The sequence below is a fragment of the Molothrus aeneus genome, chromosome 2, assembly GCF_037042795.1.
Source record: "Molothrus aeneus isolate 106 chromosome 2, BPBGC_Maene_1.0, whole genome shotgun sequence".
NCBI classification, from domain to species: Eukaryota; Metazoa; Chordata; class Aves; order Passeriformes; family Icteridae; genus Molothrus; species Molothrus aeneus.
Genome location: NC_089647.1, coordinates 82,005,583 through 82,029,068, shown reverse-complemented (window position 1 = coordinate 82,029,068; position 23,486 = coordinate 82,005,583). Strand labels below are relative to the sequence as shown.

Here is a 23,486-nt window from a genome sequence, read left to right as displayed (position 1 = left end):
AGAAAAGAAAATGCTTCAAACTAAAGAAAAATTACAGGGAAAAAAATGAAAACAGCTTAACTATCTATTCTTTTCTCTTTTTTTTTTTTTTTAATTTTACCAAGTGTCTAGAGAAGGATCTATGTGCAACATTTTTGGTTTTGCTATATTATGACAACTTATTTTAAATTGTTCATAATATTTTCAAAATAATTTATTACTTGTGTTAATATTAATAGCCCAAAACCAGATTTATTATGGAGAATTTGAGCAAAACCCATAAATCTGAATGGATAAACCCTGACTACCCAAGTGTTTAACCATCTGAAGCTCTTTGGTCTAATTCATCAGCATATACCAATATATCAATAAACCAGTGTGCAGATGCACTTTTAGGTGTCAATTTCCCTTTCAACAAGAATGATGATGATGGTAAAAACAAATTTATAATTATTGCATTAACTATTTCTAGTATTATTGTTCCAGGTAATTAAGGGGTTATGTAGGGAAGCTCTAGTGTGAAGGAAGGAAGGAAGGAAGGAAGGAAGGAAGGAAGGAAGGAAGGAAGGAAGGAAGGTTGGTTGGTTAATTGGCTGTTAGAACATTGAACTCTAGCTTGTGATACTGGCTCTGATACTTAAAATTCATTCCATACAAAAAAAAAGTTGCTGGCACACAAGTAAAACAGATTATCATCTAAATATAGACATCACTTTCATTACCAAGGAGTAACTTTTCTTAGCCTTCAAGTCCCCCAGCTGAAATAGATCTGCCAGTAAAATTATCTACAACAGTAATCGTGGTACTGATAACTATGTAATCTCGTTGATTTGTCTATGTAAGTCAACGGTGAACACAGATCCCTGAGAATTTTGTTTCTATGGGATAAATAAAACTCAATTTCCTGTGTGTTTATGTCCATCCTTCCTTCCTTCAAACACTTTGCCGTTACTACAGAGCAATGACACCCTCTTCTCCAGTGGACCTTTAGGATTCTTCCAGGGTTTAAGAGAACAAATGCTGCAGCTTGGAGTGGCAACAGAGTTCTCTTGCAAATTGCTGGAAATAAAGTTTTAAATAGTTGAGTGGTACCACTAGGCAGTTTTTTCAGTGGCACATTACCTGAAAGTTGTTTACCTCTGCTACATATATACTGATGTTCACGGCAGATTTTGAAATAAAAATGCCTCGGCTAAACCACATCAGCCTAGAATTACTTTGCAGAGACATAGTATGGCTGAATTACATCACAATTACATGACTTCTAAGCTAGTGGCAAAAGCATGTGGTGCAAATAAATATGCATTTATTTACGCACTCGTGAAAATATTTATAGCCCTCTGAATAGCATGAACTTCCTGACACTGGAAACATCTCCTTGCTTGTCAAGGAGTGACAAGGGATCAGACTGTGGGTGACAAGGGATCAGACTGTGAGTATCCGTAAGGGATACGATGGCCCCAGGGAGTTAGGGGCAGACCCCCTTCATTCATGGTGAATCCCGTGTATCTGAGTGACCGCATGCCGCGCTGGAATCACTGTAGTCATGCTCTGAGACCTTCTTCCACGCTCCTTCATAGAGGTTGGTGTTTTCCTCTGGGCGCTGCGCAGCGGAGTCTCCCCAACCCGTGTCCCTTCCTCTCGGGAAGCGTGTGCGTGACAGGGAGGCTTTGTCGCAGCGGCTGAGACCCGGAGGGCACCCAGGGCATCGGGGCAGGGACGGGAGGGAACTGGAGGAAGGGGAGCGAGGGTCTCTCCCATCCCAGGGAGCGGGAGTGCCGCGCCCGGAGCGGGGCCCGTGTCAGGCTGCGGAGCCGGGCCGAGGTCCAGCCGGGCTGTGCCCGTGTCGGGCTGTGGAGTCCGGCCAAGCTCCAGCCGGGCTGTGCCCGTGTCGGGCTGCGGTGCCGGGCCGAGCTCCGGGCCATGCCCATCTCTGGGCTGCGGTGCCGGGCCGAGATCCCGGCCGTGCCCTCCCGGGAGCAGAGCGCTGCGGGGCACGGAGCAGGCGGCGGGAGCCGGCCCCCCTCACAGCAAAGCCGGCGCCCGGAGCGCAGCGGGGGCGGAGTGGATCATACCAACCCCCCCGCCATGCTCTCCGCCGCTAATGCCTTTTCTCTGCTGCTGCGCAGGACTCCCTGCGAATGTAATTCACCTGCCGGTGCCTCCAGCAGAAGGAGGCTAATCCTATTGTGCGGTTTAGCGGCCCCCCGCCCGCAAGTGAGGCGGCAGGAGCGGTGGGCGCCGCTGTCCGGTCCCAGCCGAGCCCTGCCCACTCCAGCCCAGCCCAGCCCAGCCGGCCCCCGCCTGCCCAGCATGTCCGGTGAGTACCCCCGGCCCGCAGGGCCCCGCCCGGCTTGCCCTGAGCAGCTCTCGGGAATAATCGGCAGCGCAGCCTGGAGCCCCCCGGGGCTTTGCCCTTCTCACATCCCGGTGCGGGAGAGGGTCCCTGCTGCTTTCTTATCAGCAGAGTGCTGTGCTGAAATGAGCAGCTCCAGAGGAGGATTTTAACTGTCTGGGTGATGGGGTGAAATAGGTGAACTCATTTATGTATTCTGCTTGTATGTACAGCTTGGCCTGCCTGTGTGTGCTGTCCTGGTGGATCCCCAGGGTGACAGGCTGGGGCTGGCTGTCCCAGTCTAAGGCAGAGTCAGAGAAACCTTTATCACCCCCCTTCTTACACAGCAGTGGTATTGGTCTGAGTCAGTTATCCTTAAAGCCATGAGGTACTAGTTTTAGGGTAATCACAGGGGGTAGCTGCAGGTGCTGTTCTGGCTCTTGAACATAATCAACTTTTTTCCTTTTTTCTCATTTTTGAGAGCAGCAGCTCCCACAGATCTTGGTTTCTTGAGCCATTTGAAGGGTGTCAGTCATGTGGACTGAATGATGACGAGTTTGAATTCATGTATGTAGCACTTCAGCACTGGGAAGATGCAGAAAGTGAATCTGCAAATGAAAGGATTAGAGCATTGTGATTTTGTTTGGTCGATTTTTTTGTTTGTTTGTTTGAGTTTTTTGGGAGTTTTTTGGTTTTTTTTTTTTTTTAAATTTGATTTTTTTTCTCTTGGTTGAAAGGAAGGTGTGGAAAGACTGGAAACATCTAACTTGATATGTACCGTAAAATTCCCTGTGCTGCCTCTGGATTGCTTAAGTAATTATTTCTAATAATTATTACCAATTATTACAAATTTTCAAACTGATGTATTACTGTTTTGGGTGTTATGTGTTATGCTTGTTTGCATCTTATGATACTGTTGCATTTGAGTTTTCATGAGGATCATTTACCATCTGTTGAATAACAACACTGCAGAGTCTTGAAGTAGAATGCAATAGTTCTTAACTGAAAGACACATAATAAAAGCTACAAAGAACTGGAATCAAGTGGTCTTCCAACACAAGAGCAGTAATCCTGCCTACTAAAATTCAGCAGTGTTTTAACAGAAGATAAGAGAGAATCTGTTTTTGGATGAGGCAGAACTTCATTAGGCCAAGAGAAATTTTGTATACCACTGAATGTCAATTTAAATTCTGTTATAAAAAAGTCTTTGTAAAGTGTTTGTTGTTTATATTCATTAGTAACATCAGTGCTTCTACTATTAGATCTAAGAAAGCATGGGAATTAAAACTGCCAGCTCTCATTTGTGTACTAGAGCAAGAATTGCCTCTCTGCTGGAAACTTGCATAATAATTTTTGATAGGGCTCTGACTCAGGTTATTGTCTGACACTATTGTTAATGTTTTCTACTTATAACAAAATACTTCTGGATTGCTTATAAGGTTGTGGGTGTCAGGAGGAGCAGAGATTTCTGTTCCAGGATATGGCTGTGCTAGGCCAGAGAAGTGAGAAGCCTACAGCCTGTGTTCTCTTTTTTGGCAATCTAACACACCTTCATGGTGCTTCTGGGGGAAGATCCACAGAAGTCCTTGTGCAGGAGAGGGAGTGACAGAATTGGTGTCAGGAAACGTGCTGTGATTTGGAGCTGTGTCACTGTCGCCTGGGATTTGAGAGAGGTGCTGTGGCTCAGTGGGTACAGGTGGAGGCTGCAGCCTTCAGTCCTACCGATTGTCTCTGGAGTAGAAGGGGGGAGGTGACAAGAGAGCAACAGATGGCATCAGGGAGGAATTTAGGAAAGCAGTTGTACAGTGTTGGTTAGTAGGAATGGCAGGAGGCACTGGGGACATAACCAGCCTGTTGGAAGCTTTTAGCTATTGATTTATCTGCTCTTATTTTTATGCATAAGATGACAATGTGTCATCTTAGAATGTTCTTACAGAAAAATCCTAACATAGGAGTGTCTGGTCTCCTGTTGCCATTTTGCAGTGGGCAGCTTGGCAAATTTGAATTGTTACATTTGGAGTTACAGATAGACTAAATTTATGCTTCCTCTGTCTATCAGAAAAAACAGAAAAATATTATTTAAAAGCTATGTCTAATGGATTATGAAAAAAACCTCCCTACCCTACTTAAACTTGTCTTGAAGTTGGAACTTGGGTCACTCAGAGCGTGCTATTATCAGTCACTCCTGAGTCTCAAAAGGGGTATCTGGTGTTTTTTAATCCTCTTTTTCTCTTTGAACATGAAAGTGAGCACCACCCTGTCTGCTTGCTCTGTTGGTATTCTAAATAAAGCTCTTAGGTTCCCTAGAATTAGCTTCCACACCTGTCAAAGAATTTTGCCTCTGGCAGTGTCGGAGGTACTACTTCTATGATTAAGTAGCATAAAAAGTTGGTGATCTTGGCTAAAAAAGCTGTTACAAGTTCCACCTAAGATCACCCTGACTGTAGTGGTTCACATTACTTTTGCTGTCTCTTCTGTGTAGCTGCAGAGCAGGTTGTAGAATAACTCAGCAAGTTAATTCCTTGAAGATCCTTGTTTTGTTCTAAGAAAGTATTGTTAGGTAATAAAACTGAGGAGCCACTACTGATGATAATGATTTCTTAATTTGCATCATCATGTGCTTTGTGGTAATCCAGACAAGAGAAATGAGCAGATTTATAAATTCATATGACAGGGTTTAAATGGGATTCTAAAAATACACTTTCTTTTCTCATAGTTTACTGATAGCCAGTGGTATTTTGTTAGCCATAACGATCTCCAACTTGAAAACAAATTTACCTGAAAACTTAATACCCTGAAGAGTAGGTATCGTCCATAAAAAATCTTATTCAGCACAAAGAATTAAGGTTATGCTTAATTGTCTCCTTGACACTTAAAAAAAACAAACTAAAAACCAAACCAAACAAACAAAACAACCAAAAAAAATCCCTAAAAAACCCTAAAAACCAGAAAGACCACCAAACCAAAAAACAGTTGCAATGAATTTAACTATATGCGCCTCTGGCTTTCAAACTTAAAGAATTTTTGCTCTTTTAAAGTCAGTGAGTGAAACTTTGTGTACAGTAGATTTAATATCTCAGCTAAATGGAAACTTTCAGGAAAACCATTTACTTCCAAACATGTATATGAAAACCTGACCCTTACTTTCAGTTATAAAGATAAAATGTTTGTTTATTAGGCTATATTCCAAAGAATTTTATAAACAAAGCAAGAAAAATATCACTCCTTTCTTGAAAGCAAGGATTAGATGAAAGGAAAGGTAATGATAAAATATTTTTATATTAAGCCCCCAATGGATCCTTAATGAATAAGTGATGCCCCTGTATGATTTTAAAATCATTAGGATTTGCTTCTCTCTTAGTACCAGAAATATTTTAATGTTAAATATTTTCAGTCAATAGTTTGATAATCTATTCAATTATCTCTATGATGGTTCACTGTATTAAGAAGGCTGTAACAGGTATCCTACATCTGATTCTCAAAACAGACAGCTTCTGTTCTTTGTGAGGGATCAGCAAGAGTTTCTTAGAAGCAGCAGTTATTTGGCAGTTTGCTTTCTTGGGGTTATGACCACACGGGGACAGGGCACAAAAGCATTTGGAGGACATGGTAATTTTCCATACCAATTTGCTGAACCATTTAATGAGTAGTTTGTGTATTTTTCTATGTATTACTTAAGTAAAGATTCATCTTCTGTTGCCAAAAGAATTTGCAAAAGCCATGTGAAGATTGTGTTCAGTTTTGTGGTTGGTTTTAAAACAGTATTTTAAGATAGGAACTCCCACTCATTTCACAATTTGTTTTTTTTTATATTAACCTAACTCCCACATTCCTCTCAGGAGTTGTTTTATTACCTTTCTTTGGCTGAAGATGCTTGTTGCCTAACACAAAACTGCTTTGCTTTCCTGATCTTTTGCATCTTTTCAGAGTAATTTTCTTGCTGAAGTAGCTTTCAGCAGTTTTCTGGTTCACATTGATTTTTGGGGATGCTTATATTTATTCCTTTAACCCTCTGGGACACTGCAATAGGAGCAGTTTACTTCACATCTGTTGTTTTAAAGCAACTCCTTATTCACTGATTTCTGGAACACCTGTAACTTGCTTGAGCTGTTATTATAATGGGACATTTGAAAGTTGAATTCTTCATTTGCTTTGTCTGGATATTGCAATTAGAAATGTTACTGGAGTTTGCTCAGCTGTGGGCTATGCAAACTATTTCAAGTTTGGATGGATGGTTTGGGTTTTTTTGGCCAAGTCTAACACTTACTGGGATTCTCCTGAGGTGCAGAGATGTGTGGCAGTGTCAGCAAATGTAAAGTATGTGTACTTGAGATGAAGATGGCTGGCTGGAGATGAGTGAAAAAGGGCAAAAAGTGGGGGGGGAAAGGCAGCACACCAGTGGGCCTGTGTTTCATTCTGGATTTGGAGGATGTGAAAAATAAAAATGCTTAATATCTGTTAGCTTATTGTGGGCATCAGCCATACTTTACTGCATACCTTGATGATGGTTAGGGGCAAGAATTCACTCATTTTGTCAGCCTCTGGCTGAGGCAGCCATGAGGTAATTTGTTGAGTTCTCTGCATCTAGCTCTGTGAGATTCTTTCCTGGTGTTTCTCACAGGCCCTGGAAACTGTATGACAGGTTGTTTATGTTAGTATTGTTTGGTTGTTTTAATTTATTTAATGCAATTGCCTGTCCCTTAAGATGATGGTGGTTCTAAACAAGTATTTCAACACAAGTGTTTATTGAAGTTTCAGTCGAGCTCAGTGGAATTCCCTTCATCTGTGTGACCTGCTCATCTTGTTCTGGTTAATTTTGCAGCCTAGAGTGTATTATCCTTCTGCTCCAAGGAGGTTTTTCACCTTGCTGAGTTATAGGTCCTCCCCAGAAGAGCTCTGACAGTGGTGGTAATATCATGGGGCACAGCTGCAGAAGCAGCCCCTTATGATCCTGCCATGGGAGTGGTGTCTTTACAAAATACATTTTCTCCTGTTATGTAGGAGTGTAGGTTGCTTTCTTTTTTTTGTAACTTGTTTCCTCATGTGTTTCCTGACAACAAGGAACACTCCTAAATTCCCTGGAGTTACTTGAGGTAGGGATCCTCAGCTTCTGGGAGGTGTACTGATCTTGATAGGAAATTCTCTGCACTTGTTCAGCCAGCACCAGGTGCCCCAGCACAAAGAAGGCAGAGCAAAAATAATGATGGGTTGATTCAGTGGCATTATGGAAAGAACATTTCTGGCTACTACTCAACATCTTGTTCTTTTCCTTAGCTTTTGGCACTGTATAAACAATAACATTTTCCTTATTGGTTGTATTGTATTATGTTTGTTAAATATAAAATCTAAATACGTACAGATCAGCTTTTTTGATTGACATTGTGTTTTGGCAGTAAGACCTAGGGAATTATCTATTTAAGGCTAGTGCAAAAAATTTATACCTGCTATTGTGTAAATCAGGCAAACAAAAATAATAAAAATCAGAAACATACATTCTGCACTCACATTCACTGGGTTTTCTATTCAATTGTGACTTTTGGGGGGAGTCTCATCACAGGAATGGTTGTTATAATCACAGTGTGGTTGTTATAAGCCACAGACTGTTGTTTATCTGGAAGAGGAGGGAGCAAGCTAAAAGAGCTTACATTGAAGTTGTAAAGTGACTCTTCTGAGTACTTTTTTGCAGTAACAGATCAAGCCTTTGTGACCCTTGCTACTGATGATGTGTACTGTCAAGGCGCTCTTGTTCTTGGACAGTCGTTGAGGAATCATAGGACATCCAGAAAATTGGCAGTTCTAATTACTCCAGAGGTTTCCAGTGGGATGAGGTAAGTATTAATGAGCATTTGGAGATTTAAAGAGTGGAAGAATAAGCAACAGCATTGCAATTTTTGTCGTGATTCTACAGGCACTGCAGAACAGCATTTACAGAAATCTTATTAAATCTGAACTCAAGCCCTGTTATTTGGAGGACTGTGATACTTGTTAAAAGACATGCCATGCCATAGCAACTTGAACTCTTAGTTCTGCTACGTCTTAGGAAGTGTGCAAGCTCCTGTTTTCTGTATGCTATGTGAATGTATTTGCAATGCATCTGGCTCAAGAAATAAATTTTCATATTTTTGCTATGACTGGATGCACAAAAATCTGTTTTCACAGACTTTTGAAGTATGGACCTTGTCAGACCACTGTAACCTTCCTGAGGGAATACTGTATCCATTTGATGCATGGGTGAATACTAAGTCTGTAATTCTTTTCATGTCCATTGAGTGGGAAGAAAAGAGTTTATATTATGTATTTTAAATCAAGGATAACATTAAAAAAAAAAAAAAAAGAAGAAAGCAGATCACTGAAATAAACTTCTAATAATCTGTTCATTTAGTTCTTTGCCAGTTAGTTCCTGTTCCCTGAAGATCAATCAGGCAAAAGCAAATGATCCCAAAACCTAGATTTTGAACAGAACAGGTTTTCTTTTTCTGTGTTTGTGAGACATTGACAATGTTTCTTTGATTATAATAGCATAGTATAAGTAAATTAGCTTTGATTATAATAGCATAGTGTAAGTAAATTAGCTGTGTTTTAAATACTTTTTTTCTTGCTCCTTGAAGGAAAATTAGCTACTTTGGTGTTACCTATAGAATTCCCATAAAATACATGCATAGAAAAATAAAATGTTTAGCCTAAAGTCTCATTTGAGATGCTATATAATAGTGAGGAACTATATATGGTGAGCAAGTACACCTTATAAAAGGTGCAGTTTTGAAGCAGTGTTTACTTGGTCACAGTAGGTACAAATGAGTGTGCTGGCATGTCGCATCTTGTAAAATGCAGAGGGAACACGGTATGGTGCTGTTCTTTGGAATCAGTTGTGCAGGATGAAAGCTGCTTTAATTTCTGTTGGTGTTTCCATAGGAAATAAGTGACTAGAATAAGGATTGTTTTTTCCTTCAAACAGCAGCTCTCACTTTTGAGATGTGCTGGCCCCCATAGTGGAGAAGACAATGTTTTATGGCCTGATAGCTGCCTCTTCAGTATGCTTTTTCCAAAGACTTTTCACTTCTGACTTCTTATATAAGCAATCAGTCTAGTTTTGGTTATTGTCATAAGTAATGTCATGCTGTGTGTCACTGTTGTCACGCCTGAAGTGAACTCTGATGAACTTGTCTAAATCCCCTTCTTTCTCTCCACTGCTGTCTCTGGTAGGTCAGTCCTCAGCAGCGTATTTGATGAGGTGATCGAGGTGGGTGTGCTTGACAGCACTGACTCAGTCCATTTGGCTCTGATGCAGAGGCCAGAACTGGGTGTAACCTTCACTAAGCTTCATTGTTGGACTCTTACTCATTACAGCAAATGTGTCTTCATGGATGCAGACACTTTGGTGAGTGGAGAGGGAGCCATGGAAACATTTGTGTCTGTCTCTGACTGTGGGATGCTTCCTTGCCAGGCAGCCTTCAGGCCTGTGAAGTGACCAGATTTGCTGGCGGTCACAAGGTCGCAGGAGCTCCATCCTGGCACATTTTAGCAATTCTCACATTTGTGCTGGCTGCATAAAAATAAATTCACTTTGGAGAGTAGCCTCAGGACTGTCCTCAAAAGAGATCACAAGCTCTATGTACTCAGTCTTCTGACAGAAGATTAAAATAGATCTCTCTCACATATTTTTGTTTGGAACTATTCTGTCAGGAAGGTAGTTTTAAAATAAGGACAAAAAAAAAAAAAAAAAGAAATTCCAGACATTATTATTTTTTTAAAGTTTTTAGATGTATGGAGATAAAAATGGTCATAATTTTGGTGAGGACAATCATTTCAGCCTTCCCTTGTGCGTCTGAAAGACTGGGATACATTTTAATTTAGTAGGATTGTATTTGAATTAGGAACCAAATTAAGTTATTCTTCCTGAGGAGGAAGGCTTATGATTTCTTGCTTTACACTAATGTTACAGGAGGAAGGCAAATTCTTGTCCTTTTTAAAAATTCAATTAAGTAATTTTATTTGTAAAAAAATTTCTCCTGTTTTTTACAGTGGCTGTGAAAGGTGGGGGTCCTGACTTTCACTGACTGCACAGCTGTCTTTCCACAAACTTTATCTCTGCTTTAACCCGATTGATTTTCCCACTTCCTTGTGAAGCTTAAAAGAAAACAGAAAAGCAAATCTCTGAACTTAAGTTGTATCAGAAAACTGGCAGCAAGTGACAGTTTTTCTACTACCGTTTAGTCAGTCTGTTGCTTACTAAAATGATTTAGATTCCCAATTTTCATTCAGTTCTGTTGTAGTTATCAAAAATAATGGACTATGGAAAGGTGAGTTAAGAAAGTAGGAAATTGTGTGTTTTCTTGGTATCATATTTAAAGAGACTTTGGATGTTCTCCCAGCTTCATGAAATAATTTCTCGTGCTTTGCATTTTATCAGAGAAATCATGGAGAATCACAATTAATGTTGCCTTATTATATCAAAAAGAGAGGTTCTGGTCTCTAGCATATTTTACAATGGCACTGCTTTTATGCTCTGCAAGCCATGTACTAGGCCAAACTATCAATTTACTCCATTGGTACTAATTTGACAATTCTTGCTCTAGACAAACATTTATTCTAGCATCTTTTTCTCTTTTCCTACTTTCCATAAGGTACTTTGCAACGTTGATGAGTTGTTTGATCGAGAAGAGTTTTCTGCAGCTCCTGATTCTGGCTGGCCTGACTGCTTCAATAGTGGTGTGTTTGTGTTCCAGCCCTCCCTGAAGACTTACAACCTGCTGCTCCAGTTTGCTGCTGAGCACGGCAGCTTTGATGGTAAGGGGCAAGGCGTAAGGAATGAGATGCCAGACAGTTTCCATGCTATCAGGCAGAATAGAGGAAGGCAGGAGTTCTCTGGGCTCTATGTAAGAATTCAAGAACTTTGCTTCTTAGACTGTATTTAAGACCTGCTGACTTACTCTAGACTGGCCTTCCCAGAAAAGGGCAGTGAAGGGACATTGTGTCTGAGTCTTGCTAGGTTAATTTTGCTGTCTGGCTTAGGAGAGAGAAACACACCTGATCTTCAGTCTTTTGCTCTTTGAGGGAGACCAAACACTACTCCTTTCTTCTTATATTACAATAGGACTTCATTTACACTGAGCTTGCAGTGGAGTGAATCAGGGATTATTCACTTGTACATGCTCACATGGCCATATTTTCAAGTCCAAGTTGGAGTCCCATGAACACACCAATCTCAGTCCCCAGTCTCACTCCCATCCAAATTTTGATACAAATTTGAGTGTACACATGTTATGGTAATACTGTTTTATGTGTTCTTTAGGAGGTGATCAAGGCTTGTTGAACAGCTTCTTCAGCAACTGGGCAACAGCAGATATTGGCAAACACTTGCCTTTCCTCTATAACTTGAGCAGCAGTTCTGTATACACCTATGTTCCTGCTTTCAATCAGTAAGTAACAACACTTCTGTAAACCTCTGTAGTTTGTTAAAGAACATCCTTTTGTAAGAGAGACTAATAATGGCATATTCTGTTAATTATAAATTACAGTATCACAAATGATCTTCTGTAGAAACCATGCAAGAGAAGCTAAAATTTAATGTGAATATCTGGACACAGAGAGAGTCCCAGAGTTGGCTACACTTTCTTTTATGTTCTTTCAAAGAAGCTTCTTTCATTTTGACAAAATGTAATTACTTTGGCATTAGGTTCTGACAAGTTTTCTTTTAAGCTCGTTCCTTTATTCTTAAGTAATTTCTTAGAGAAGCAATTGGCATTGCTTGAATTTTTTTGAGCCATTCCTTAGTTCCTTAGTATTATGAAATGAAATTTGTGCTACTAATTATATTATTCCAGACAATGCAATTGAGAATCTTATCTGGTAAAAGGCAAGTTAGATTTAGGGTGTCATGAATTTCTGTTCCAGTTGCACAATACACTCTTATTGGAAGATGAACTTAGGCCAGTGTATTTATTAGTAATTTTTAATATGGGATCAGTAATACCCAATTTTGGTGATTAAATATTTGGAGTAATATGTATTTTTTTGTGACTAGAGCATGAAGGAAGACTGGAAATAGTACTGCATGAGACTGTCAGTTTCCTTCATGAACTTTTCTACTAGAATTAGCAGCTGGAAGCAAATGGCAATGTAACTTTTTGTTTTCTGTATTTTAAACAAGATTAATTAAACCAGGAAGATAGAAACAAAATATTAATACATATAATCTCAAATGTGTTGCTGTTGCAAAATGTTAAATTACCTCACCTGTCAGTAAGCATGTTTCTTCTAGGAGTTAATATAAGCTAAGAAATATTTTAGGTATAGACCTGTATATTTGATCTCTACAGTTTTGGTAGAGATGCCAAAGTTGTTCATTTCTTGGGAGCAACAAAGCCCTGGAACTACAAATACAACCTTCAAACAAAGAGACTTATGCAGGATGGTACCACATCTGGATCTTCTCATCAGCTGTCATTCCTTGTCCTCTGGTGGAATATATACAGTGCCAGTATATTGCCTTTGTTGGAAAAACTTCAAAAGATGGAAGAATCAGAATCTGAGGAATGCAAGGTAACTGATAAGGAGTTAGTGGGAATATGTTGGAATTTAAACCAAAAATTCTGAAAATTGGTAGAGGAAGAAATTATATGATGTGTTGGGCTGATTCTGGCTGGATTCCAAGTGCCCACCCAAGCCACTCTATCACTCTGCTCCTAAGATGGACAGGGGACGGGAGAGAAAATGTAAGGAAAGACTCATGAGTCTGGATAAGGACAGGGAGAGATCTCTCACCAGGTATCATCAAAGGTGAAACAGGCTGAACTTCAGGAAATTAATTAAATTTATTACCAATCAAGTCAGAGTAAGGAGAAAAACCCCAAATTTGGAACACCTACTGCCATCCCTCACTTCTTCCTGGATTCAACTTTACTCCCTGTTTTCTCTGACTCCCCCCCACCTATGGCACACGGGGATGGGGAATGAGGACTGTGGTCAGTTCATTTCATGTTGTCTCTGCTGCTCCTTCCACCTCAGGGATTCCTCACACTCCTTCCCTGCTCCAGCTGTGGAGTCCCTTCTATGGGAGACAGTCCTCCATGGACTTTTCCAACATGAATCCATCCCATGAGCTGTGAGATGCAGTCCCTCAGGGACTGCCTGTCCCAGTGGGGGTCCCCATGGGGTCACAAGTCCTGCCAGCAAACCTACTCCACTGCAGGCTCCTCTCTTCATAGGTCCAGTGCTGCTGCCAGGAGCCTGCTCCATCATGGGCTTTCCATGGGGTCACTGCCTCCTTCAGACATCCACTTGCTGTGGTGTGGGTTCCACCATGGGGTGCAGGTGGATCTGTGCTCCACCAGGGACCTCCATGGGCTACAGAAGGACACCCTGATGCAGCATGGGATGCAGGGTTATCTCTGCTCTGGCACCTGGAGCACCTCCTCGCCTTAATTCTTCAGTGACCCTAGTGCATGCAGGGTCGTAGCTCACACATATTCTCACTCCTCTGTCTGCAGTTGTCCAGTTGCAAGGAAACTCCTTCCTCCTCCTTAAGTCTTATCCCAAAGGCACTACCACCATCACTGATGGGCTTTTTGGAGCCAGCTGTCATTGGCTCCACTGGGTTTGAGGGAAGCTTCTAGCAGCTTCTTACAGAAGCTACTCCTGGAATCACCCTGCTACCAAAACCTTGCTGTGTAATCCCAATATGTGTGGGAAAACTTACTATCTGTTGGGTTGGTAGTAGAAGTGACCAAAGTAGCCATTTAAGAAGGATTTCTTGTATTATCTGCTTTCCCAGGATATCCTGCAGCCATCTTCTTAATTGATAAAGTTTTTATGGTAATGTATGTGCAGAATATGATACAAGTTAGCCAGAGAAGAGATAACCTGGCCCATGAAACAAACAGACTTCTGTTTTTCTTGTAGCTAAATTGATACAGACCATATAACTAGGTCTTGATCTGTAATAAAATGTACCTTTTCAGTACTACATTATAACTTGTTTCATGAGGTCATAGCAAATAAATCAGGTTTGCAAAAGCAGTGTTAATTGCATTTAAGATGATATGTACAGTACTTCTATGTCATCAAACATTTAATGATCTCTTTATCCTTTTTTTTTCCAAAGAATATGCAGCAGTATGCTTTTCATGAATAGAATAAAAATAATCTGTTTATAAATAGATGATTTCTTAGAAACCAGTAGCATAAAGAAATGTGTAGAAGTACAATTTTTAATTTTGTATCCAGACATTACAAATTAGATCCCATTTATGCATATGTAAATATTTTCTTAATGCCTTATAATATTAAATTATTAACATAATTGAACTAATTGCATAATCCCCTTAAGATCAGTTGAATATTTACCATCAAAGCCCCAGAGAATAATTTGGTTTGTTAACCTCATGACGAATTGGAAAGCAGAGGAAGGAGTGGTTAGTTTTTGATCTTATACTTTAGCATGCTTTAATTTTTAAGGCACTGTGTATTAAAAAAAATATTTGAACTATGGTAAATGAAGATGGAAATACCTGTTAGATTTACCTCATGATGCTGGTGTGCTCATGAATGCAAAAACCAAAAACCTAAACTGCAGCATGCTCTGAATCTAGGACCATATACTTTTTTTGCATTTATTTACTTTTTTTACATTTATTAAGTTATTCCTTTAATGATGAGAACCCTCTAAGGAAGTGCAACTGTTGTAAATAAGTTATTCCCATCCTGAAAAGTTGTATTTCACTGGTGAGATGTTCTTGTTTTCATTAGCACGCTTTCAATGGAGTTGAAGTTACCCTGAAGAAGGTCAGTCCTTATGTGGCCAGTTCTCTACAAAAGCCTGAGCTCCCAGAGCAGACAAGTGAAGTAAATCCCACAGCATACTCACCCGAGGAACTCGCCTTCAAAGCTGTGAGTGTGTTGTTTGTTATTATTATATGCAGAAACAAAGTCAAATTATATACTAAAAGGAGATGCTTTCTGATTTGGAAGATCATATCTTCAATTTGGCTGTAGCTATTGGATTTTCTCACTAGCATTAAAAATAATCTAAAGCCTATTTATTTTCTTTAATCTTTAGTTATGCGTGTATGATGTGTCTGGAAGTTGAAAGAGTTTGCTTTGCATTTTAGGAAGAGGTTGTTTATTCAAAGTTGTTAAGTACATAATTAAATGCAATATAAAAAAATCTGCTACCAAAGTAATATTTTGAATATTAATGCTTTTGTGAATCAATATATTTAAAACTAGAATCCTTTCTATCATTCTTCTGTAGAAAGTTTTTTCCCACAAGTGTTGGGCCAGAAAACTGTTTCTCAAATTTCTGTGACTTGAGCAACAAGGAGAGCCTTGAAAAAATCCACTAATGAATATTGCAGTCTTTCTGCTTCTTTTGTCACTTCTCTTGTATTTGTGTGTTTCTGTTGCACTGCATCTCCTTATTTTATGCAGGAATTAAGTTGGACATAGTAAACACAATGCCTCTGCAGGTGTAAGTCATTACATATTGCGTGATATACCGTATTACCCCATGGTACAACTGGGAGAAAATAAAATTAGTGTTCTAATGTCATCTGCATTGTAATTTGTGAACTCCACTCTAGAATGATGAAGACAACTTTCAAGATGTTCTTCCCTTCATTTCTTTAGCCTGTCGTTACTCTATAAAGTAAAACTGTAATTTTCCTTTCCCATTTGCCCTGTCCTCCCCTTCTTCCCTTTCCCGTCCGAGTGTGAAGGAGCTGAAGGAAAATCACAAACCTTACAGTTCCATAACTTAAGAATAATTTATTTGCAAAGGATGTACTTTCTTGTGTGCCTTATGCATCTGATTTCATTGGAAAGGCTCAAACTAAATAGGGACACATTATCAAGATGTTCGTTTGGGGTAAAAAAATCATAATTTTTACCTAAAGCAGTTTCATTAAAATTTAAATTTCTATTGGTATTTTGATTACTAAGATTAGCTTATCAGAAGACCATATTAATTGGAAAGTAATAGCTTGGTTCCCTTCTTACTTAAGAATACCATCATTCCACTTTTTGTTGCCCAGCTTCAATATACTTGTGAAATTGTTTTAGGGGAAAAGACTTTAGAATGGGATCTGTCTACTCATTTATGTTTTGCTATCTGTCAAAAGCAAATATTTGGGACAATATTTTTTGGGCAATCTATTTTACCTCTGTTTTGAAATACTTTGTTCTGTTATTTCATACATATAAAAAGTTTATGTGAGAGCAAGCTATAATCCTGAAATGAGATTTTTCTTGTTGAAGTTTGGCCTCATGAATGGTAAGCTTGTTTCCCAGGCTGTATGTGTAGTCACTGAAAAATGACAGCCACTTTGAACCTGTTTTAGGATGAGATGAGCTGCCCTCTGGAGGTACTTTCCTAGATGGATTGTAGTAGGAGCTTTGATTCAATGCCATTTTTGATACTAAAGCTGGGTGACATGAATTTTCTCCTTGGTGATAATGTGCTTCTTTGCTTTCCTCCCATCCATTGCTTTACCCTCCCCCAAGACTGAAAGTAGTTGTATTGTATTGTACAAATTCTTGTGAAAAGGAAATTGTGAGAAAATATTCCCCTAATAAAACCTCACTGGCTGTATTTTAGCAACCTGTACATGAAGTCGAACCAAGAGATTCTAAGGTCCGTCCCTCTGAGCCTGACAGACCTTCAGAACAACCTGCATTGCAACCTGCACTTCAGGAAACCTCAGAAATGGTACATGTAGCTTTGTGCATTCAACATCTATTGATAACTGCATGTGCATCTTTGCTGCCAACATAATTTTAGGAAAGCTCAACTAATTACAATGCAATGTGCAAATAAATTCCTTAATCTTTTAGCCATGTTATTCCTTAACTGTTTCCAATACTGTGTTGTGATCCCTTTCTAGTTCTCTTTTCAAAACTTTGAGGTTTAAATGTGTATTTTCCTGTGCTAACCCCTGAGTAATCAATGCATGGTGTTACTAACACAATACTAACACAAGCAAAGCTGTTTGGGTATTTTGTGTTAGTTAGTTCTTTTATATTTTGTTTTGTTGTGGGTTTTTACCTGCTGAAGTGATGTTTCCAAGCAAGTGGAAAGGGAATGTACAGGAGCCTGAGTGACCAGGCTTTCCTTTGTGGACTTGCACCGCATTTATGGACACTTGTAGATGTGGGCAGTGTGACAACAGAGGCAGACTTGGTGTGGATGGGGTTGACAAGGTGTCAAGGATTTGTAAGGTTCACCACACAGCTGTTTTCCCAATAAGGGTTTTGGTGCGATTGTGAAGCACTGTAGTGAAATACTTAAAGACTGAGAAACAAAAGCAGCCAGGAGTGTTTGGGCCCTAGGTAAAATTCTTAATTTCTAAAAACATTATGATTCTGGTCATCTTCTTAAGGGCTTCCAAAGCTGTTTCTAAAACTTGCCAATGATAAAGTAATCTTGACACCTTACTGCATGTTGGTTGTGTGAAATACCTTACCTTGCCTTCCACCAAGTCCTATGCTTTATCTGCCCCAGACTGGCAGATGCAATGGATATTCCAGGGCATTTAGGCAGTTTAAGACATTGATTCCTGCCCATTAAATTCTATTTTGAAACATTTTTACCTTGAATTTGTGAAGACTTCTCTAGAAAGCTGTTCTTGTTGATTTCAGTTTTGTTTACAACGTGAGAATAGTTGTTTTCCTGTGAGCCTCTTTGCGTTCTACTGAAAGAAGGTTTTTAGTGGCTGCCTTGATTGGTTCTTGTTATATCTCATCTTTATTACAGGTTATAATTGTTGGGATGCTGCTTTTTTGCTGGCATTGGTCAGTTGGGGACACAGTTTTCCTTTTACATGGTAGAAAATATCACTAATAATGTGTCTTGCATTTGTGCGCCTATGATGACTTGACTTTGAACCAGCATTTACAATTTTGGAGTGTCATTCAAAATGCACTAGCTGTTGGTATAATGAATAGTATCCATATTTTGAATTAATTTATTAAACAATGTGCCTCACATCTGCTAAATAATATTGATTTCACTGGAGTTCAAATAAAACTAATTACCAAAAATTCTAGAAATGTATGTTCACATGAAAGCTTGTTGGAGACAAAATTCGAACAGATAAATTATAAATTCTTCCTTGTAGCAGATATTCTATTCTAACCAGGCAGTATTTGTAATATTGTCATTGTATTGTTGCCAAGTATGCCAAGATCTGAGTTAAGACCAGTAAAATAAATGTTTGGTATGTTCAAAGATGCCATAAAAAGTAGTAAAACCATAGGAAAATGAGGTCACATTATCAAAACAGGAGTGAACATTTGAATATTGTTTATTTCATTGTTTTAACTGGGAGTGTACAGCAGAAGTTTACCATTTAAGGTTTAGCATCACAGTATTGAAATAAGAAAAACCAGATGACTGTTTTCCCACTCTTCTTCTTTCCACAGAATGAGGTTGCACATTTTGTTTCAGAGCTGTCTATTCACTTCAAACCAGCAAAACCAACTCCAGAAGATGAACGGAGAAAGTGGGAGGAAGGGCGCATGGACTATATGGGGAAAGATGCTTTTGAACATATCAAAAAGAAGTTGGATGCATTTTTACACTAAGACAGGGTGTACTGTTATGCCCATAATGATAGATTTCTTTATAAATGCAGTTCTTGAATACTTGGCTGTCTTAACCAGTTTAGGTGACACCAGTTAGAGGTGATTATTGATCCTCATACATTTTTGGGGGACCTTAACAGATACAGAATCTTGGTTTTTAACTGATAAATGTGCCTCAACTTTATTGTTACATGTGTCTCATCTTCATTGTTCTTACGCAGTGCCTTCTAAAGAATAATGAATGGTACTTTCTGAGTATAAACTCTCATGTATTTATCACTCTTCCATGATGCACCCCATCTGCAGAAACAGTCATGTGTAGGAAACATGTTGGAAGTTGAGATTGTTTTGGAAATTGAACTTCTCCCAAACTGAGATTACTCCTAAAGTACATTCAGAAGTTGCTATAAAGTATTTAAATAAAAAGAACTTATTCTTAAAACCAAATTAACACCTTCAAGGGAGACCATGATGCAGATTTCAATACGAGAAGGAAGTGAAGAAATCCTGACCTCCTAGGAGTCTGCAACAAAACTTTTTAATTTAAACACATTTAGGATTAGAGGAACTTCAGACTTCATCTGAAATCACTAGTGGATGCTCTACCCAGTTATAGGCAGCTGTTCAGGTCCATAACTAGTGTGAGGAAGCATGGTTTAAAACTCTTTAGGACAGATTGATAATGTATGTTAACCTTTTATATTGTTGCTATAGAATACTGATGCTTTTTTAAATATTGTAAGCTTTAGTTGCATATTCTGAGTTGTGTGGTCAGAAGAAGAAATGCTGACAGCATGGTGTAAACCTTCTGGTGCTTTTTATAAATTTGTTTACAGTACTTCAAACTGCAGCTGATAAAGGCCCTCTTTGACTTAGCATTGTTGCCCCATACTGCAGGCAATTTGAGTGCATCTGAAAACAAAATTGGCACTCATTTTAGTAAACAGGCCCTTTGAAGATCTTTTAACAATAGCTGTGTGTGGGAACCAATAAATCTCTGAATTCCAAATTCCAGGAAAAGAAACTACTGATGAGACTGCATTATATTAAGGACACTTACGGTAGAGTGTTTTGTGTATTTGTATACTCAAGTTTGACTTATCTCAGTGAATTAACTTTAACAAACAAGTAAAATTTTTTTTCAAAGCAAAAAACTTTTTAAAAAAGAGTCTTAACATTTATGCTAACATAATAATATATTTGACAGTTGTTTGTTACCTCACTCAATATTGGAATAAGAGTTCTGCAGTGATGTTGCAGGACTTGCAAAGTTTTGGTCTAAATACATCACAAATTTTGGCAGAGAGATACCTAATGAAATTTCTTGGGAATTCTGTCTAAAAGCTATGATGTACCATTATGCATAGATGCTAGCAGGAAAAATGGATAGCAGGATAGGAGGGAAGAAAATTTTGTTTCTTTTTCCTCCCATCAAAAAGGATGAGAGGGTAGGGCAAGGAATAAATGCACAAATTGGGAAAAGAATGAAAGAGTCAAAAGGTCCCTTAAAAGAAGAAAGAAAAATCTTTGAGTATCTTAGAATTACTTCCTAATATTCACATTAGTGAATTTGCTTTCACTTTTGTAGGATATTTCTGATTTTACCTAGTTCTCATTTATCCTTAAACTCTTAAATGGGAATACCACTGTTGTGTCTGTCGAACACAAGCTTCTAGATCCAGTTAGGTGTTTAGGGGCAGCAGAGAAATTGAGAACAATTCTCCCTCTGCCTAACCCTGGCACCCTCTCTATCCTGTGTTTCTGGGTAGGTGACCCTCACACTTTAACACAGGTAGGTGTGTTCTACCTCTTGGTGCTGTGGCCCAGTGCAGCAGCTGCAGTGTGCCCTTACTCATGTGGCATTTGGTTATCCCTGTTTCTTAGACATCCTTGTGCACTTCTGAGAAAGTCCTCTGTTTTATGAACATTGCTGCTAATATACTCCTAACAGCTTTTGAAAAGTATGTAAAGCTGTGGCCAGCAATGTGAACTCATGCTTCATGCAGCTGTACATGTTATATTAACTACTAGATCTTATTCGGTACATTGATTAGATCATGGAAGAAAAATTACTGATGTGAAATCAGTAACTGAAAAGTTTTAAAAATAGGCATAAGAATTTAGTCAAATGTGTCATTGAGTACATTTCAAACTGTTAATATGTACAATGGTACTCTGTGTGGCTTATACAATGTTTTGCAAAGAATTGTAGTACAATAAATGTAATGGAAATAAAAGAAGTGGAAAAGACATATGAAGTCATGTGCTTAACAGACAATGAAGAGCTATAGGTTGTTTACATGATGCCAGGGAATATTAATTGTGAATAACTAGTTACTTTAATTTATTTTTTAATTTTATTGAATTGCTTTTGAGACATTAGCATTACCTGCTGAGCAGAATTAAAAGTTGACAGTAATAATTACTTCTAAAGACGTACATAATTATAATGTTTAGAATCTCTTGAGTTAGCAAACAGTAGTTGGTTTATTGTATTTCATGGAAAAGTATAGATGTTAAGAGCCCTGCCCTAATTTTTGTGTCCTGTCTACACACACGAAAAATTGAACTACTTACTGGTAATGTAGTGTTGCAATGGCTTCTAGCACACAACTGTTGCCACCAGGGTGTGAAAAGGGACAATTTTTTATGTGAATCCAGTTCTGTGCTTCAGGTAGCATTCTGGGCTTTTATGGCCATCAGTTCTGAGCTCCTGGGTCACAGGCAGGTCTCAGGGGTGTTATGGGCTGCATGTGCCCATGAACCACAGTGCTGAGCTTTGCTAAGTCAAAATGTGTCTTGATAAATAAAAACCTACCAAGCTGCACCTGGATTTTTTTTTTCCACATTAAAGTGTGGTACAGCCTCAAATATTTTTAGGGTAAAGAAAGTTAAGAAGTGTAAGCTTTTTGGTGGCACTATTCATCTTTGAACAAGGCTAGACTGTGACTTACAGTTGTGGAGTAGGCTTTGTATTTAGAGAGGACAACTTGTGTTTAAAACAAAACATGCTAATTCTTCTGTCATGTGCCTGGAGGTATTCACAGCTTTTATTTTCCATACAACAATTTTATTGGGTGCTCTTCATGTATAAGAAGGAGATAGTGTGTGTGTGCCACAAGGAAAATTCTTGAAAATTTTAGACGTGTGGGTTAATGAACTTTTCTTGCCTACAGGAAAAGGAGATTGGTGTTCTTGAAATATAATTTTATTTACTGTCTAGTGTTTTGTGAGGACATTTCCATCTGGGTTGTTCTTGGGAAATAAGTTTTCTTTGTCTCTCTATCTCAGTCAGCTCACAGCCATGGTTGTTCTAAAGTTGGTACTTGAAAAAATGCTTTGTTTTGTTTTGTTTGGTTTTCTAAACCTTGATTTTTCTATCCATGATTGGGAGGCTGGGTTAGTAGCAGGTGCTCGGGACTTTTGTGTGCTCCTATAAACAGCTCAATTCTCACTAGTAAGTCTGCAGTCTGTCTATTTATTTCTTAGTGGATCTGATGATTCTTTTGCTTTCCTGATCTAAACTGTTTTGAATTCCATGACTTTGAACATAACATTAAATGGACCTGTTTTCTTAATTCATATCTCATTAATTCAAATCTCACATTCCAGTTTCCCCCCCCAGTTTTTTTTTATTATTTTGGGATTTTATTTCTGTGGTATGAACTTTTGTTGGTTTGGGGTTTTTGATTTGTTTGGTTGCTTTTTTATCAACCCAATAAATGAGATTAAATGCATAGTAGTAAATTTTTAAATAGCCTCCAAAAATATGTGTCAGTTAAGTCTGCTCACTGAAGTAGTCTGCATTGTCAGCATATTGGTTGCAAAATGTTTCAGCTCAAATTCTGTTCATCCTAAGATGAGTGGCTCATAAATAGTTTATTTTGTGCTAAAAATTAAAAGCTGTGACACTCAAGTTATATTTTGCATTCTCGTATATACTTTCATTTTGTATTAACATCATACCATAATTATAGCAAAGGTAGCTAAAAAAATACAGTGATAATAATTGACTTAAACTTATAAATAATAATTTCTAGAAAAATGAGAGTTATATTAATAAAGGGGAAAAAATACAGTTGCAAGAATTTTTTTTCTTGAATTTTACTCTGTTGTGAGAAGCCTTTCAACTTCAACAAACTGGAGGTATAAAAACCCTAAAATTCCAAGACAGCCAGTCTCTTAGTTGTGATTATTTTAATACTTTTCAGGATGGCATAACATTTAACTGCCTTGGAGAAGTGTTTGTTCAATTTTATGGCACTGTGCATCATTCTGAACAATGACAAATACATAAACCAGATAATTTGTTTATTTTAGAGCAATAAGATTTTCAGAGCCTTCTCACAGGATTAAGTACTTGGAACAGAACTAATTGCATGTCATGGATGGGTATCTGTTTTGTTTTGTTTAGTTTAGAGGCTTTTTTTTTTCTTTTCAATCCTCCATGAATTCTTTCTGTTTCCAAACCTTTTACTTACAGCTTTTAGAGAAATGGCAAAGGAGAAGCCAGGGTTGTTTGGATCCTCTACTAATTCCATTTATCACAACATGGAAAGTTGCCATTTCTAGTCTGGCATTCAAAAAATCTTAG

General features: G+C 38.5%; 1 protein-coding gene across 1 annotated transcript; it reads left to right on the top strand.

Annotated features, from left to right (window-relative positions):
- The first annotated feature begins 2,277 nt into the window (after window positions 1-2,277).
- Window positions 2,278-21,144, top strand: GYG2 (glycogenin 2). Its single transcript, XM_066545168.1, has 9 exons — window positions 2,278-2,299; window positions 8,001-8,142; window positions 9,518-9,692; window positions 10,939-11,101; window positions 11,607-11,733; window positions 12,634-12,856; window positions 15,062-15,202; window positions 16,908-17,018; window positions 18,731-21,144. The coding sequence occupies exons 1-9, from the start codon at window positions 2,293-2,295 to the stop codon at window positions 18,890-18,892; spliced, it is 1,251 nt and encodes a 416-aa protein (XP_066401265.1). The 5' UTR covers window positions 2,278-2,292; the 3' UTR covers window positions 18,893-21,144.
- The last annotated feature ends 2,342 nt before the right edge of the window (window positions 21,145-23,486 follow it).